Raw genomic sequence first — 16678 nt, 5'->3', positions numbered from 1 at the left:
CCGATGTGGCCGAAGTATCTTCTTCAAATGGAGATAATCTTTTTCTTTAAGTAATGTGTATTTAATAAACATGTAAAGAACGGTCATTGTAGGCCACGGTTTTATAAGTGAATTTTTAATAATGTCGTATTGGAAGTATTGCGTGTGCGATCGAGATTACAACCGTCGTGTTCGGTCCGCGAAAATATCGAGTGAAGGGAATTTTTATGTGCCTTTATTTCAGGTGAATCAAGATGAATGAAATGACCTGTGAAGCCAAAATGGTTGAAATGGCTAAATAAATTCCAGGGAGTTACCAGTTAAGCCACCCATTTATTTTCATGAAATGTCAGAAATATGACGAAAGGTCATTGGTTTTAAACGCTTGGATAAAATTAGGAATTTTTGCGAAGTACCGTGTGAAGTGTTGTAAAATGGTCAAGTGATGGTTATGAAACGAAATAATGTCTGAAGTAGATTGTCATTTCCGTGCGTTTATTTTTCTGTATTTTGTGATGTCAAGTTAAGATCTTTAATCTGATGTGAATATTTTTCGTTTCATTAATTTTTTTTTTGCTATTTTGCTTTACGTCGCACCAACACAGATATGTCTTATGGCGACGATGGGATAGGAAAGGCCTAGGAATTGGAAGGAAGCGGCCGTGGCCTTAATTAAGTTACAGCCCCAGCATTTGCCTGGTGTGAAAATGGAAAACCACGGAAAACCATCTTCAGGGCTGCCGACAGTGGGATTCGAACCCACTATCTCCCGATTACTGGATACTGGCCGCACTTAAGCGACTGCTTTTTCGTTTGAAATTATGACGAAAGTGATATAAGAAATCCGTGGTTACTCATTTTTAGTCGAATGAAGGCACGATGTCGTGGCGAACAGTGTAAATTTTTATTAAGGAAAGTTACGAGGCGAGATCGATAAATATCTGTTACGAAGGGATTGCTATTTCTATGTCCGTTTTAAACTGTGTATAGCTGACGATGAAAATAATAGTAAATTTTGTCAGTCATTTTGTGAAATCCAGTTCAGAAATACGAGGTCACGTTATGTGGAGATGTTTCATTATCAGAGTATTTTTGTGTGTACAACGTTGTGGATCCTATGAGTTATATTCCATTTTAATGTCGTCGAGATTTTGGTTGCAGTGTTGCCAACTTATATTTTCAAGATCCGCGAAGTACTACTAAAAATCCGCAAAAATTCCGCCAATAAATCCGATCTCAAATAATGAGCAATAAAAATGAGCAAACCGGGGGAGTTGGCCGTGCAGTTAGCGGCGCGCGGCTGTAAGATTTCATCCGGGAGATAGTGGGTTCGAATTCCACTGTCGACAGCCCTGAAGATTGTTTTCCGTGGTTTACCATTTTCACAGCAGGCAAATGCTGGGGCTGTAACTTAATTATGGCCATGGCCGCTTCCCTTCAAACTCCTAGGCCTTTCCTATCCTATCGTCGCCGTAAGACGGCGCGACGTAAAGCCAATAGCAAAAAAAGCAATAATAATAATAATAATAATAATAATAATAATAATAATAATAATAAATGTCTGCACTCACCTGATCTGTGAGTTTTACTGGGATTAACCCCCTACCTGCGAGCCGGCGAACTAAAGCTTGTAGGCGTTTTGGTGCCGGGTGCAAACTAGGTAAATCCCCTACCTCAAGGGCCACACACAGAACAGGCCAGTTCATTAAACGGTCTTCCTTCATAGCATAAACATAAATGCTACTCTCCCACAGTTTCATTATCTGTCGTCATTCGTCAACTAAGAGATAAGTACCCTTTCCCCACGCATTACAAATTTATGACATGATCTCATAACATCAAATCCAAATAACATGTTTTCCTCATGTGATTGCTAGCTCCTGATAAGAAATACGGAATAGCTTGGAGACAGACTGGAGTACAAAATTTAGAAAAACCTTAAAATGGATAAACCAGTAAATTCCGCTATAATAAATCTAGATTTCCGCCAAAAAATCCGCTGTCCGCTAAATGATATATTTCTCCGCCGGCAGTCTTCTAATTCCGCCAAATTTAGCGAAAAATCCGCTAAGTTGGCAACACTGTTTGGTTGTGATAAAGCAAGTGGTCAAGTTAAATGTGAGATGAGGTGGGATTTTGCGAATCAGATGATTGGAAGCCTGTAAATGATGCCGGGAGATTGTGTGTCAACCCGAGGGATTTATTTGCCTAAGGTTTTGAGATAAAAATATGGGTCGGATCCCACGTTAAATTTCAGGTTCGTGATGTATGTGAATATTGAGTGGCATATTAAAGTAAATCTCTGCGTATAATCTGTTTGGGCCAGGAATGTCGTATTTGTAAGTGTATCAGCGAGATCATAAATATCATTCTTGTAAGACCAGTTAAAACGTGAAACGAACAGATGTTTCCTATCAAAGCGAAGACAGGAGGGGTAGCTTGCTCCGCTGGACAGCTGAAAAGAAAGGGATCGCACTAAGAAAGAATCAAGCAGTATTCATAACAACGGAGGGTGGTGCATCCTGGCCCACTACTTAATTCGCTTCCTCGTAAGCACTCTTCACATGTTCTTTCTAACGTGCCTTTCTGAAAGTCTGAACCTCTTTAGTTTATTCTGTGCAATCGTTAAGTAAGTGTGTGAAGCAAAGAGCCAGGGTAGTCATGTCTCTACTATGGTTACTTAATAGGTGAGAGCATTGCGCAGGTCGCCTACGGGAAACAAATAGAAAGACCTGCACATGACGAGCCGAACCCGTCTTGGGATATCCCGGCACTAAAAGCCATACGACATTTCAGGTGAGAGCATTGGTATGATTACCTTTCGTTATTCTGCCTGAAAGTACGTGTTTATGAATCTAGGGTGAGTATCTTGGAGTTCAGCTTGATCATTCTCGCATATTTAAAGGACCCTGCCATTCCGTCTATATGAAAGGGCAGGGAACAGCGTCCATTCAGGGAGCGCAACCAGTAACTGTGCGAACTATAGCCTTAGCGCCGCTGAGTATGCCTGTCCTGTAAGGAACATGCCGTGCAGTGTCCGAATGCCTTAGAGCCCTTATACACGAGCGTTTTGCTATTGTTGTCGACTACAAAAATACGCTTCCTTGTCACCGGCCGGATCACTTCTGTAGTTTAGTATGACCACATTTTGCGGCCAAAGCCAGCGTCAACATGTGGTCCGGCCTGCTTCACCGCGTATGCAATATTTTCGTTCGCTAAGTTGAACATCGATCATTCGCAGTATGAATCCTGAAGAGAAGGTTGTACTTCTTTTGCTCATTCGACGACACAGGAAACGAAGAAAAACGCGGAGAATATTGTTACATCCAATATTGTAGAAGTCCCCCCACCGGGCGAGTTGTCCGTGCGGTTAGAGGCATGCAGCCGTGAGCTTGCATCCGAGAGATGGTGGGTTATAACCCCTCTGTTGGCAGCACTGAAGATGGTTTTCCGTGGTTTCCCATTTTCAAAACAGTCAAATGCTGGGGCTGTACCTTAATTAAGGCCAAGTCCGCTTCCTTCCCACTCCTCGACCTTTCCTATCCCATCGTCGCCATAACACTACCTGTGCCGGTGCGACGTAAAGAAAATAGTCTACAGTTTGGGCAGTTTTATTCGTTATATCACGAATTTTGCAATCATCCGGGTAAATGTTTCCAGCTCTTCAGAATGTCAACAAATTCTTTCAATGAGATACTACAGAAACTGGACCAATTTATTCGATGGGCAGTTTATGTGATGAGGAAGGGCATATTGACAGAAGAAAGACTCTCACTAACTAGGCAAACTTTTATTTTCACCTTCAGTTACGCTAAAATAAGTCAGTAAATACAGAACGTTGACTCTCTTGGCTCACCACAAAACAGGGGTAAGTTGATTCGTCGGATAATGAACGCACTCCCCAACTGGCTAAACTGCATTCGTGTGATGGTGGGAGAAATGAGCCTGGGGCTGTGTCCTTCGTGGGGAAGGACGGACATACGCAGTGTTGCCAACATCCAAAAAATGAGGAACCATACGGAAATTTAAAATAAACCGTAATCTGTATCATAATACCGTACAGTACTAATATTCACACAAATACATTAAAATTCAATAGAATGCGCGCAATAATAGCGATTAGCAATGATATCAAATAGGAATACTTAACTGAAACGTATTACTAGAAGTAAGAAAATGCAACATATACACTTTGCACTTTCTTCACATGTTGGATCACGACACAGCCGCTTCCTGTACAGTACTGTCTATACTTCTCCACGACTGCCTGTACTTTTGTTTCCTTCTGGGTGTTTTTACAGGCAGTTTTAATATTTTTGGTGTCGAAGGACTTGCTTTATTTTTAGAATCAGAAGTAACCACATCTTTACTTATTTAACATTCAAAACGCCAAAGAAAATAAATACTTAATTGATACATCGTATGCTAACCAAACAAAAATAAGAAGGCTGTGTTTCGTCAATAAACGTGTCCTTATCGAAAGGTTCCATCATGGTGAATGCTAGCAGGAACTTGTCACCGTCGTCACGATGTGGCTGAAATGTCGTTCATGTTAAAAGGAAAGCGCCGCAGTCGGGCTGTGTTCAGTGGACGAGATCGGCTAAAGTTGGCGGCAGACGTTCACTTGTGGTCGATGAAACGCTCGTTTGTAAAGGGGAAGCATTCTTCCAATTGCATTATATGGTAATGGCAAAGCGGCGACAACCGACCACACATGAACCACTTGTTGTAGTCGACAATGACGACAAAAAGTGCACGTGTGTAAAGGCCCTTAGACTAACTAATATAAACAAGGTATATCACACCCGTGGACCTGTGGCATAGAAACTCCCCCACCTCCTCCGGTTCAAAGTAGCGGTCGACTCATAAACTGAAAAAAGAGACGGACAATCGCCGTCTCGGATCAAGAAAGAGTTCCTCGAACAGCATCAAGCGTGCAACAGCTAAACCAAGCGCAGTACTGGGAGCAACAGTTGCCAGTACCGGACAGGAATGAGCCTACTGAGGGGACATCAACTTATACGTCACAACCATTGCAAATATAGGGAACACTTAATAGGATACGAACTGATATGGAAACAACTAGGAACAACCTAAAACAGCTGATTGTCCACAAAATGGTGCCTGTGAGAGCGGTGTTTTCCAAGACATGGAACATCTGCACCACTGCGCAAATTGCTCTGCGGGCACTCAGCGATAAGTTATTGATGCAGTCAATGACAAGTGGACAGTAGCTGCTGCATGCTGGACCAAGGTCGACATTTAGAGAGAACTGGATCATCATCAATATCATCATCAACATCATCGAGAGAGAAAAGGAGAGAGAGGCAGTGACAAGACCAACCATAGTACTAGACAGTAAAAAGTAGGAACAGAATGAGAAAGAGTAACAAAATTTACTGTGCACTAAGGCCTACCATCTCACTGTGCGCTGTGCGGCTGGGAGCTACAACTACAGGCAGGGGAAGTCCCGAGAGAGTACACAATACTCTCCTCCCGCTGTGCGAGGAACAGAAAAAGGGAGGTGATCGAGGTTCGACCAAAATACTGACCTGAATACGGAAAATGAATGTAAATAAAACATGAGACGTTCTACAACTGCCTTAAAGAGTTTCTCCCCGTAGAAACAAGACAGATATCATTACTATTTATCAGACATCATCATAAGTCTATTAAAATGATTTCGCCTCACCAGGTAGAGCAGTTTTCAGCGGTTCTCTGCGAGTGAACCTCAACGATCTATTTTTATTAGTGCATATCACTGATATGAATTTAATCTAAAAATACTTACCAGATTCGCCGGGCGGATGAGACGCTGGCCTTCTTACCCCCAACTTGGCAGGTTTGAACCTGGCTCAGTCTGGTGGTATTTGAAGATGTTTAAATATGTCATCCTCGTGTCGGTAGATTTACTGACACGCAAAAGAACTCCTGTGGGGCTAAATTCCGGCACCTCGGCCACTCCGAAAACCGAAAAGGTAGTTAGTGAGACGAAAAGGCAATAACATTATTATTGTCTTATCGGTTTCTATATCTAAGTAGATGCAGAAATTTTTAAGCATGTTATTTCTGAAGAACGTTAGCCGAGAACCTCACGGAGCTTCTGACTTTGGAAATGTTTCATATGTCTCCCAGCACAGTTACAGCAAGCTTAACTGTCATCAGAATGCCCACGTAGAAAGTGTAGAAGTTCAGGGCAGTTAGCGTAGTGCAGCGGTTACACGAGATGGCTGTCCGACTCGTTGGTTGAACGGTCAGCGTATTGGCCTTCGGTACAAATGATCCCGGGTTCGATTCCCGGCCGGGTCGGGGATTTTAACCTTAATTGGTTAATTCCAATGGCACGGGGGCTGGGTGTATGTTTTGTCTTCATCATCATTTCATCCTCATCATGACGCGAAGGTCGCCTATGGGCGTCAAATAGAAAGACCTGAACCTGGCGAACCAAACCCTTCTGGGATATCCCGGCACTAAAAGCCATACGTTATTTCATTACCAGATGGCTAACATTTTATACCGTTATAATTCATTTAATAAACGTAGTTACTCAAAGCGACAATTATTTTGCACAGTGTTGTAGTGTTGTGTGACTTTCCCTGTTCACTGAATTTTTGAAAATAGTATATAAAATTTAACAGGCGTCCGTTTATAATAGCTAGTGTCTAAATGGCGAGCGGGTGTTTCATCACGAGTGAGGACGTAGATATTCACTATTCAAGATAAAAGTACAACAACAATGTAAATATACCTACCAGATGGATGTACGGCATGCCTTCAAATAAATAACCTCACCAATTTTATTCCCGATAAGAATGATTGAACTGTTGGTGAGTTTATCAGATCATTTAAACCCAAACAACCACAAGCCAGAGCTTATCCACCTTAACTCCGTATTATATTTTTACTCTTTCTTAAGCGCATCTTAAAATGTAATAGTGAAAGTTGTAATTCATTACGTACATTATAAGAATATTTGAGGTTGTGTGCCTAACTCTTTATTGTATCCGGTCAAAATTCATAAACTCCAATGAAGATAAATAACTTATTTCTTACAACGTAAATTGAAAATGACGTGGATATCTGCCGTCTTTCTTTCATTATTTTCTGCCTCCTTTTCAAACTCGGTTATCAGAGCAGTGGTCGAGAGTGACTGGGAGAACTTCGTCCAACCTTCACAGTTTGTCATGTGGTCACACCGTCACTGTGGTTGAATAGCATACGCTAATCGTCTGCCAGCCCGCCCGCTTATAGTGTGGGCGCCCGCGGGACGGATTACCCAGAGTGAGCAAATCCGGTGTCTAAGGATGTTCCTGCAGTTGGTATGAACACCCAACTTCACTTCAACGATTCCTTACGTCGGTAATGGGGGAAGACATCCCCTCAATTTAGAACATATTTAGCTGAAGTGAGAATAATCAAAGTCAATTTTGGTTGACCTTAGTGAGTAGGGAGATTGCAAACACTGAACCACGTTCCATTGTTGTGTGGTTCACTGAGCATTAACCAGAAACGGGTACAGAGTTAACCTCTGTATCTTTCAGTACCTTCCATTTCTCCAAGGATCTTAAATGGCTGGAATGAAACCTGGTACGAAATAACAATGATATATAGATTTTCTGGTGTGTCTAATGGTTACGGCAGGTTCAGAATTGTCGTGTGCAGTGTTCGCCCATCTTGAAGCTGCTATTTATGTGCGGCTCTACACCGGGGTAGATCGACCAATGAATCACGACCCCTCCCAGCTTACACGTGCTCCTGTTGTGTTATTGTCACACAGAATGGAGCTTAAATTGTCCTGAGGTGGAGGATTTATGTCTTGTATCAGCGGAAAACAATCAATAGGAGGACGTCAATTTGCAGCCATTCATAACTCTCTCCACGCTATCGTTTAACAGTTCTTTGCTCATAGTATTTTATTTAGCGATGTAAAAATCCTAGTGCCCCCCTGTGGTTGGGGGTAGTAGCATAAAATCCACGGTAGCCCTGCCTGTCTTAATGGGCGACTAAAAGGGGAGTGTATTGGCGAACATGCGACCTTATCTGATTCCTGGCATTTCCTCTACTTATTGGTTCCAGGCTCCTCACTCTCATTTATCCTATCCGACCACCCTTAGTCAAATCTTGTTCTTTTCCGACCCAAACAGTATAATGTATGGAGGCCTATGGAGTTTTTCATTTTCAGGCCCTTTCTTTGGCCAATATCTTCATTTTCCATGTTTTCCATCTGATTAGTGTTAATAGATGACTAATGGTTCGGTCTTGCTCCGCAGCATTCGTTATAAATAGGTCAGATAACTCGTCTTGATATGCCTGTCGTAGTCATATTATTCTGCTTGCCCTTTCCAATACCTTTATGAACATTTAATACCCGTACATAATAACTAATTCATTCGTAATTTAATTCATAACACTTCTTTCCATACAATATTCACTGTACTTCGACAATTCGGGCGTATCTGGATCTTAACATTTTCAAACGATCGTGCCAGATATAGCTCAACATGCAATTGGCCGTGACTGAATACTAGTTCGGTTGAGTAGACATCCACTTTTCAAGAAGTTTTCGCTTTATTACTGGTTATGGCCATGCAGAACGCTGTCGACTAAATACCTTCCCATCTGTACGTACGTCGATGTTTTCAATTAGCAGGATGTAAGTTATTAGTAAAGTTCTGCCATCTGTTGAGTATATTTAGCAGTTGGTTAAGATCAGAGAACCAAATAATATGTAGCACAGAATAATATTCTCCGTGATCAGAGGAAGTGTATATTCTCTGGCTTGAGAGCTAGTAATAAATCCTGGCTGCATGAAATGACACTACTAAGGAATAAAATCACATATATCGGAATATTAATGTTAGCGTTAGTCGCTTAGCAACCTGCTAAGTACAGAATGCATTGAGGGTTAGTGTAAGCCTTCACCTGCAATTACTGGAGTGATCATTTAATGATTTGATTTTATGATTACTCAAAGTTGGCTGAATTTAAGACCTATCAATGTCTCATGATTCACCGGTAGGTAATCCCGGAGAGAATAAAAAAGTTAAGTATATCGGTCTAGTGGAACGGATAGACGGATTTGCCAAAAATGCTTTCAGTAAACTCTTTTAATATATAGCCCTGTCGTACTTGAGCTTAAAACAATCGTATCTCTTTTATTTTGGCCGAGATGATTAGCTCAGATGGCAGAGCTCTGGCCTTCTGATTCCAACTTAGCAGGTGCCATCAAGGCTCAGTCCGGTGTATTTAAAAGTGATTTGCCGGTAGATTTGCCGGTAGGAAATAGAAGTCATACGGAATAAAATTCCGGCACCTCGCCGTCTCCGAAAACCGTAAAAGTAGTTAGTGGGGCGTGAGACGAATGAAATTATTATTATTATTATTATTATTATTATTATTATTATTATTATTATTATTGTATTTTTGATAACTGGGCGACGTTAGAAAGGAAGATCGCTTGAATAAGGAATGAAGTGACCATAACATTAAATAAGGTTAAAAATCATTTGCCTTGCTTGAAAATAGAAAATCAGGGAACACTATTTTCTGTGCTGCCAGCGGTGAGGTTCGAACCATCTCCGGAATGAATGTTTAAGTGCCCCATATGTCGTTGAACATGTTCTCCAACATATTCGATCGTGTATGCGCTTGAGGGATTTGTTGGTTTGGCAGCTTCGTTCGACAGCTACGTCCAACTCGGTAAGATGGAACATGTGTGGAGAACCGTGGAGCGGTTCATAGTCAGTAACTGTACTTGTAGTGCCGTTATTAAATTTCGTTTAATGATAAGAAATAACTTTTGTTTTTACATTTTGGCATTTGGTCCGTAAGACCATGCTGCCAGCTCTGTACATTTAGAAAACAGGAAAGTCAACAACAAGTCTTTACAACATGGGACCGTTCATGTCATTGTGACTAATTGGTGATGGAAAGCCACGGTACGGGAACTTTGGTTGGATGAGAACAGTTTAACTACAGACTACAGAACAAACGTATCACAGTGTTAAATTGGCTTCACTTAAAAATTTGGCTATTGCTTGATATATACGGATGTCATAGCTGCTGAACAACGACGAAACGGAGGTGGGAAGGGGAACTTGCAGTTGTATAAGCGTTTGATATAAATTGGTCACTTGTGGTTTGAATCTAGTGCATCCTAAAATTGTATGGTTGAGGTCTGCATCTTGAGTGGGGTCAGAGGGACAATTTGAGGAGTCTATGACTTTGAGTCTGAACAGATGACGGGGGTAAGATACATGTCCAAGTCGCATTCTGATAATTGATGTCATATGGCGGCGAGTGAGAGATAGTAGACTGAACCATGGTTTCTGTGGGATGTGTCTCTGGATAGCGGCGTAATGCTTGCCTTTGATGCGTTGAGTTGTTGCCCAGTAATTTGACCATTCTTTGTAAGCCTGTTTCTTGATGTGGCTTTGGAAGTCCGTGTATGGTAGGCGTAGTGCTTGGATCTGGCCTTCTGTAATGCTCTGCTTTGCCAGTTGGTCTACGGTATCATTGTGTATAATTCCAGTGTGACCTTTGATCCACATAAGATGAACTTCTATTCCGTTTTCCTTAGCTTGGTATATGCAACTTAGGATGTCCATGATGTATTTATTCGAACGCGTGTTCCTGCCTGGTTGTTCTAGTTTTTGAAGTGCACTCTTGGAGTCCGTGAGAATTAATATACGGCTGAAGTGCTGGACGCCGTACGTGATGGCTGATTTAATGGCAAGTACTTCAGCTGTGAATATTGAAGCTTCGTGGGGAAGGGAGAACATTTTGCTAGTGTTGAGTGCAGGGCAGTAGTACGCATATCCAACTCCTTCATTGGTCTTAGACCCATCTATGTATATTTGAGTATAACTGCCCCAATATGCATCGATAAAATTTGTTACTTTTTCGTTGATATTGGTATTGCAGATTATATAATCTGGAAGATGAAATGTGGATGGTTGAAATACTGAAAGTTCATACCTCTGTCGAAATACTGGAAGCGCTGTATCTTGAAGAGTAAGAGGTATGATGTGCTGCAATTTCTTGATACTTTTGACCAATAGAGGTGTCCGTAGTCTTCTGTTTGTTCCTCTGTCACACAGTGGAAGGAGGCGGCGCAGTTTAGATGTTATAGGGTGGCTAGTTATGGACGAGCGTTGCAGAAGAAAGTTGTTGGCAAGCAGATCTCGTCTTATCTGCAGGGGCATTTCTTTAGCCTCTACCAGTAGTGCGTTAGTAGGACTTGAGTTCATGGCTCCGAGACATATTCTGAGTGCGCGGAACTGCAGGACATCTAGTTTTCGAAGAACATACTGCGGTGCGTTGCCGAAAAAGATGCAGCCATAATCTAGTACAGATCGGATTAACGACCTATATAATAGTAATAGGACAGATGGGTCAGCTCCCCACCATACTCGACATAATGCTCTGATTATGTTTAACGTTCGGCCCACTTTAGTTGCCAGATACTCGACGTGGGTTCTCCACGTAAGTTTACTATCGAGGTATAAGCCTAGTAGCTTGGCTGAAGTCCGTAAAGGGAAGGAGTATGGCCCAAGATGTACAGATGGTGATATTGATTGGAATTGCTTTCGAGTGAAGACAATAATAGAGGATTTTGTTGGGGATAAATTAAGACCTGTTTGAAATGTCCAGGCGTGGAGTTTCCTTGCAGCGTCATCTAGCCATAAACATGTTAACCAAAGAGACTGCGATGATGCGTAGATACATACGTCGTCTGCATACTGAAGAACTTTGACTGTTTGTTTAAACATGTGATCGAGATCTGCAGTGTAGATGGCATACAGTAAAGGACTCAGTATAGCACCCTGAGGGAGTCCTTTTGTTACTAGTCTGGGCCCATACAAGGTGTTATCTTGGGTTCGAATATAGATTGTCCACCGGAAAAATAAGTTATATATACCGCGCACGTATATTTCGGGAAGACCAAGGTCATGTAGCTTTTCAGAAATTACTTGTATACTAACGCTGTCATATGCCCCAGATATATCGAGAAATATGGCGGTAAGGTAACCATGGTTTAGAAATGTATGTTCAATGTCCGTAGTCAGAATGCTAAGATGGTCGTAAGTAGAACAATTTTTCCGGAACCCATATTGAGATCGAGGCAATAAATTGTGAAACTCTAACCACCACTCCAGTCTTAGTTTCAACAGCCGTTCAAAAGTTTTAGCTATGCATGAAGATAGAGCGATGGGTCTGTAAGAAGCAGCGTCGTTAGGATCTTTACCTTGTTTTAAAATTGGGACAATAATCTGCGTCGTCCAGTCGTCGGGAAAATTGGTTTCATTCCAAATATATGTGAAAAGTAAGAGCAATATTTCCTTGGCATTGCGAGATAAGTTAGAAAGCATGCAGTAATGTATATGGTCATATCCAGGCGCAGAGTTAGCAGTAGTTTTTAAAACTTGTTCTAATTCATGTAGCGTGAAAGGTGATGTGAGAACATCTTGCGTAGGACGGGAAAGTTCGAACGGTGGACGTTGTTTTGGAGGAAGTGAGGTCGTAGGTGGAGCAATAAGATCTGGAAACTCTTCTGCCCAACATTTAAGTGCTTTAGGGGTTGGCGTTTTTTTCTTCATTTTGTTAACCATCGACCATATTTGCGATAGTGGTGTATCCTTGGTCAGTTTTTCACAATAAGATCGCCAGCTATTCTTCTTTACCCTTTTCAGAAAGCGTTTGACTGCTGCATCTATATTCTTGTAATTGAGGAAATTTTCCATTGTAGTTGCTCGCTTTAACTTGCTGAGGGCCTGATTTCTCTTAGCTATCTGTCGACTGCATTCGGAATTCCACCATGGAGCAGGGAATCTTTTTGAGATGTTGGTTTGTTTTCGTTCAGGAATGGATATGGCGGCAGCTAAATTAATGGTGTGTACGAAGGCGTTGTATTTATCAAGCGTGGTTTTTTGATGTAACACAGAGTGTATATTTGCGTCTATCATCCTTCTGTATTTGACCCAGTCAGCGTTTTGAACGCTCCATTTAATAGTGGGTTTGACCGGTGAAGATCGAAATGGTAAAACAGGCGAAATGATGATAGCATAATGATTAGAACCCATTGGATACGGCAAGATTTTCCAATGAAAATCAGATGAGATATTAGAAGAACAAATGGTTAGGTCGACAGCGGAGAGACGTTGTCCCGGTACTGGTAACAGGGTAGCCGATCCATCGTTTAACACAAATAAATTGAACTCATCCACTATTTGTAAGACAGCATCACCATATGTATCATTTATCTCGCAACCCCACGTTGTGCTATGTGCGTTATAATCTCCACAAAAGAGAAAAGGTGGCTCTATCTGTTGCGTAAGCCGATACCATTCTTGAAGTTGAATTTTTGTTCGTGGTGGGCTATATAATGAGACCAATGTAAAATCTTGGTTGTTAATGTGAACTCTTGCGGCAACGGCCTGAAAACTTGCAATCTGCGAGTGATCAATAACTGCTTCTACGTATGGAATTGTATTCTTTATTAATATTGCTACCCCTCCATATCCGTCTTCTCGGTCCTGTCGGATGACCTGATAGCCAGGAATGGTTAGATTAGAATCGTTCTTAAGCCAGGTTTCACTCAAGGTGGCGAAATCAATACCTTCAGTGTATAAAACTCTTCGTAAGGTCTCTTTATTCGCAAGTACGGAACGTGCGTTCCATTGGAGTATTTTATTCATTACCTGAAGTAAATATACTTGCGATAATGTTATGTATTATAGCCGGGTTAAAGGTCTCGGGCGTTGTAGATTGACCTTGAGTAAGGAGGAGCATGATAAGTTTAAATATCTTTCCGATCAAATGCTCATAATTTTGGGAGGCGGTTGGCATGGTGTTATGTGGTTGGGGGGGATAGGCGTTGTGGGAAATTGGTGTTCCAGGCAAATGTGGGGGAATATACTGACGTTGTTGAATCGATGGATAATTTGGTTGCGGTGTAGATGGGGGAGGAAGTCTCTGGGGCCGTTGCAATTGCTGTGGTATGCGAGGATGCACTCTCATCGGCGTTTGTTGTCTTTGAGGAGGCATTATTTGTTGTTGATGGCGCTGTGAGGTTAACGACGTGTTGGTCAAGTTGTTTACTGGCTGAGAAACCTGTTCTGGATACCGAGGCTGCATGTTAGCCGGCGGGAAAGTCTGAAAGTCCGCTGGGGACGGGACCGCTGATTGTCAGAGAGGAGGGAATTCTTCCCTGCTTTGCCAATTGAAAGACGGGGCCAGTACAGCAGTAGAATAATTTCTGTTATGGTACATTTTGATTGCGACATCTTGAGATACATTATTCTGAGCCATAAGGTATTTGATTTCGGACCATTTCTTGTACTCGGGACACTCCCTATCCGTGGCTAAGTGTGGGCCGTGGCAATACATGCATGTTGGTGGTGCAGTGTCAGTACAAGTTCTTACGTCATGGGGTCCCGCACACCTACTGCAGCGTTGCTGTCCTCTGCATTGAGATAATGAATGGTTATATCTTAAACATCGGTGACATTGCATCACTGGAAAGATGTAAGGTTGAACTTCGCACCATGTTCCTAGGATATAAATATGTTGAGGTAGGTGTTGGGCACGAAATGTTATGAGGCAGACTGGAATTGGTCGCGTGTCTCCATTGGGAAGCTTCTTTGTAAATCGTTTCACTTGGGAAATGGGAATAGCACTCTGAATTTCCTTTAGAATTTCATCTTCACTAAATGTCGTGTCTACATTTCTGATAATCCCGAGCCTGTGCACAACACTGCTGGGAATATAGACATCAAGGTGTTTTTCCTTCAAAAAGTTTGATTCAACTAGCTTGTTTGCTGCCATTCCGGATAAGGTCTCGATACGAAGTCTATTCTTACCAGAAGGTTTAATGTCCAGAACTTGTTGACGGGGAATTATATTTTCACTAAAGATCAATCGTCCTATTGACATCGGATGTAAGTTCCCTATATTATCCTTAGTCCCTTCAACAACAACAAGGAACGGTCCGTTATCAGTATTACTGTACCTATTATTTTGACTGAGACGGGATGACGGTGGTGTACCCTTAGTAGAAGATGATGGGGCAACTAATGGGGTATTAACAGAAAGTTGGTTTGATGCATTTGTGTCATTAGTTGTGTCGGAAGAGGCATTTTCATTATCAGTATCCATGTCTATTAACTGTTCTGCATGTAAGTTGGGATCGGCACGAAAACGCTTAGTTTTAGGGTCTAAATTGTCCTTGATATTAGAACTATTATGACTATGTGTACCTGTACTTGATCCTTGTTCTGTTGATAAGTTGCCGGTGCTGACGTTGCTCTCTTCATGATGTCGAGTACGTAAAGTGTGATGTTGCTCCACTGGGAGGGCTGGTTGCTGTTGATCTTGAAGACCTGATTGCAAATCAAGAGGATTTATTCGTAAAGGTGTTGTAGCTGGATCTGCATAACAAGTCTGTAGGGCAGAATTAATGATCTGCCCCGTATCGGGCGGATCATTCATAGTCCAGTTGAGAATGTTAGCTGCAGTTCAAGAGCGATAAATATCCTACACGAACACTGAAAGCCGTACGACGGAAATACCAGGCTATGGATGAGTCACACGTAGCGAGCACGAAAGCGACTGCGCTCCACCAAGGTTGCGAACGTACTGTAAGAAATAACTATCGATAGAATGTATCTAACTAGCGGAAGAACGAGAGTAAAGACATGTGACTAAATTTGTTTCCCTACAAGTACCACTGCTAGGTAAGACTACAAGCAAAAAATCTGTAAAAGGTTGTTTTTCGTTTTTTACTTATATTACAATTTGCACTTTTAGATATATTCTGGTGTACCTTTTAAAGGATATTCCCATTATAAGTATTCTTAACTATTTTTGCCTTTACGTCTAAGCTAGTCGGAGTTTAGTTTCATGTTGCACCGATTTGGAATATCATGTATGCGTTAGGAAATTCTTGCTCTAGAAGGCTATGGTTTTAAACGTTCTAAGCTTCCGGTAGTTGCCTGTCGCACTGTACTGTTGTTCAGAAACAGGTATTTTGCGATAAAATTATGTTTTTATTAAATTCTTGTTCTGGTTTCATATTTCATTCAATTTTTTATTAGTTCGTATAATTTCCAATGCCCTGGTGTGCACGTGTGTGCAAACGATATAAGAACAAAGGTGCTGACTGGATAATTGTGAACCGTGTGTTTATCATTGTTCGATTTGGGGATTTTTTTTTGTTAGACGTATGTACCTTTCTCTCTAAAAACGAACGACGTAACGCCCTAAAATTTTAAAAGCTGCTTAATGTGTGTGTAATACTCGTTCCCATCTGAAATCAGGCCATTTTGACGAATACATTTTCAGTTATGCCTCATAGTTCATTATTATTTAGTTATGATTTACCTTTTCAAAAAACCATAATTACTCCCAGATTTATTGAAGTACAAATCCCGGCACAAAAGAATAATTGAGGTGTATTCTGTGTAAATTTTATACAATGGTCTTAAACGGTTTATATGATAAACAACGTAAAATATATTGGGGATACACTAGGGATATAGGGCATTCGGTCTCACCTTAACCCAAAAGCACCGTGGTCAATTTTTCTTTTGTTCATGGGGGAACCAGTTGAACAAGTGCGGACGTTTATGTACTTTGGCAGCTGGATTACGGAGGACATAGGCCCGAATAATTAGACATCCATGTACGAATATAAATGGCT

At 41.5% G+C, this 16678-nt stretch overlaps 1 protein-coding gene across 1 annotated transcript in view; it reads right to left on the bottom strand.

The window, feature by feature from the left end:
- Nucleotides 1-15468, bottom strand: part of LOC136856921 (neurotrimin-like) — a 471685-nt gene extending 456217 nt beyond the window's left edge. Inside the window, exon 1 of the mRNA XM_068231048.1 lies at nucleotides 14990-15468. Within this exon, the coding sequence (XP_068087149.1) occupies nucleotides 14990-15468 (479 nt within the window). The remainder of the gene's footprint in view (nucleotides 1-14989) is intronic.
- Between the last annotated feature and the right edge of the window lie 1210 nt (nucleotides 15469-16678).

This window comes from Anabrus simplex, chromosome 1, assembly GCF_040414725.1.
Source record: "Anabrus simplex isolate iqAnaSimp1 chromosome 1, ASM4041472v1, whole genome shotgun sequence".
Lineage (NCBI taxonomy): Eukaryota > Metazoa > Arthropoda > Insecta > Orthoptera > Tettigoniidae > Anabrus > Anabrus simplex.
Note: the sequence above shows the minus strand (reverse complement) of the source record. Positions and strands in the feature narration are given on the sequence as shown.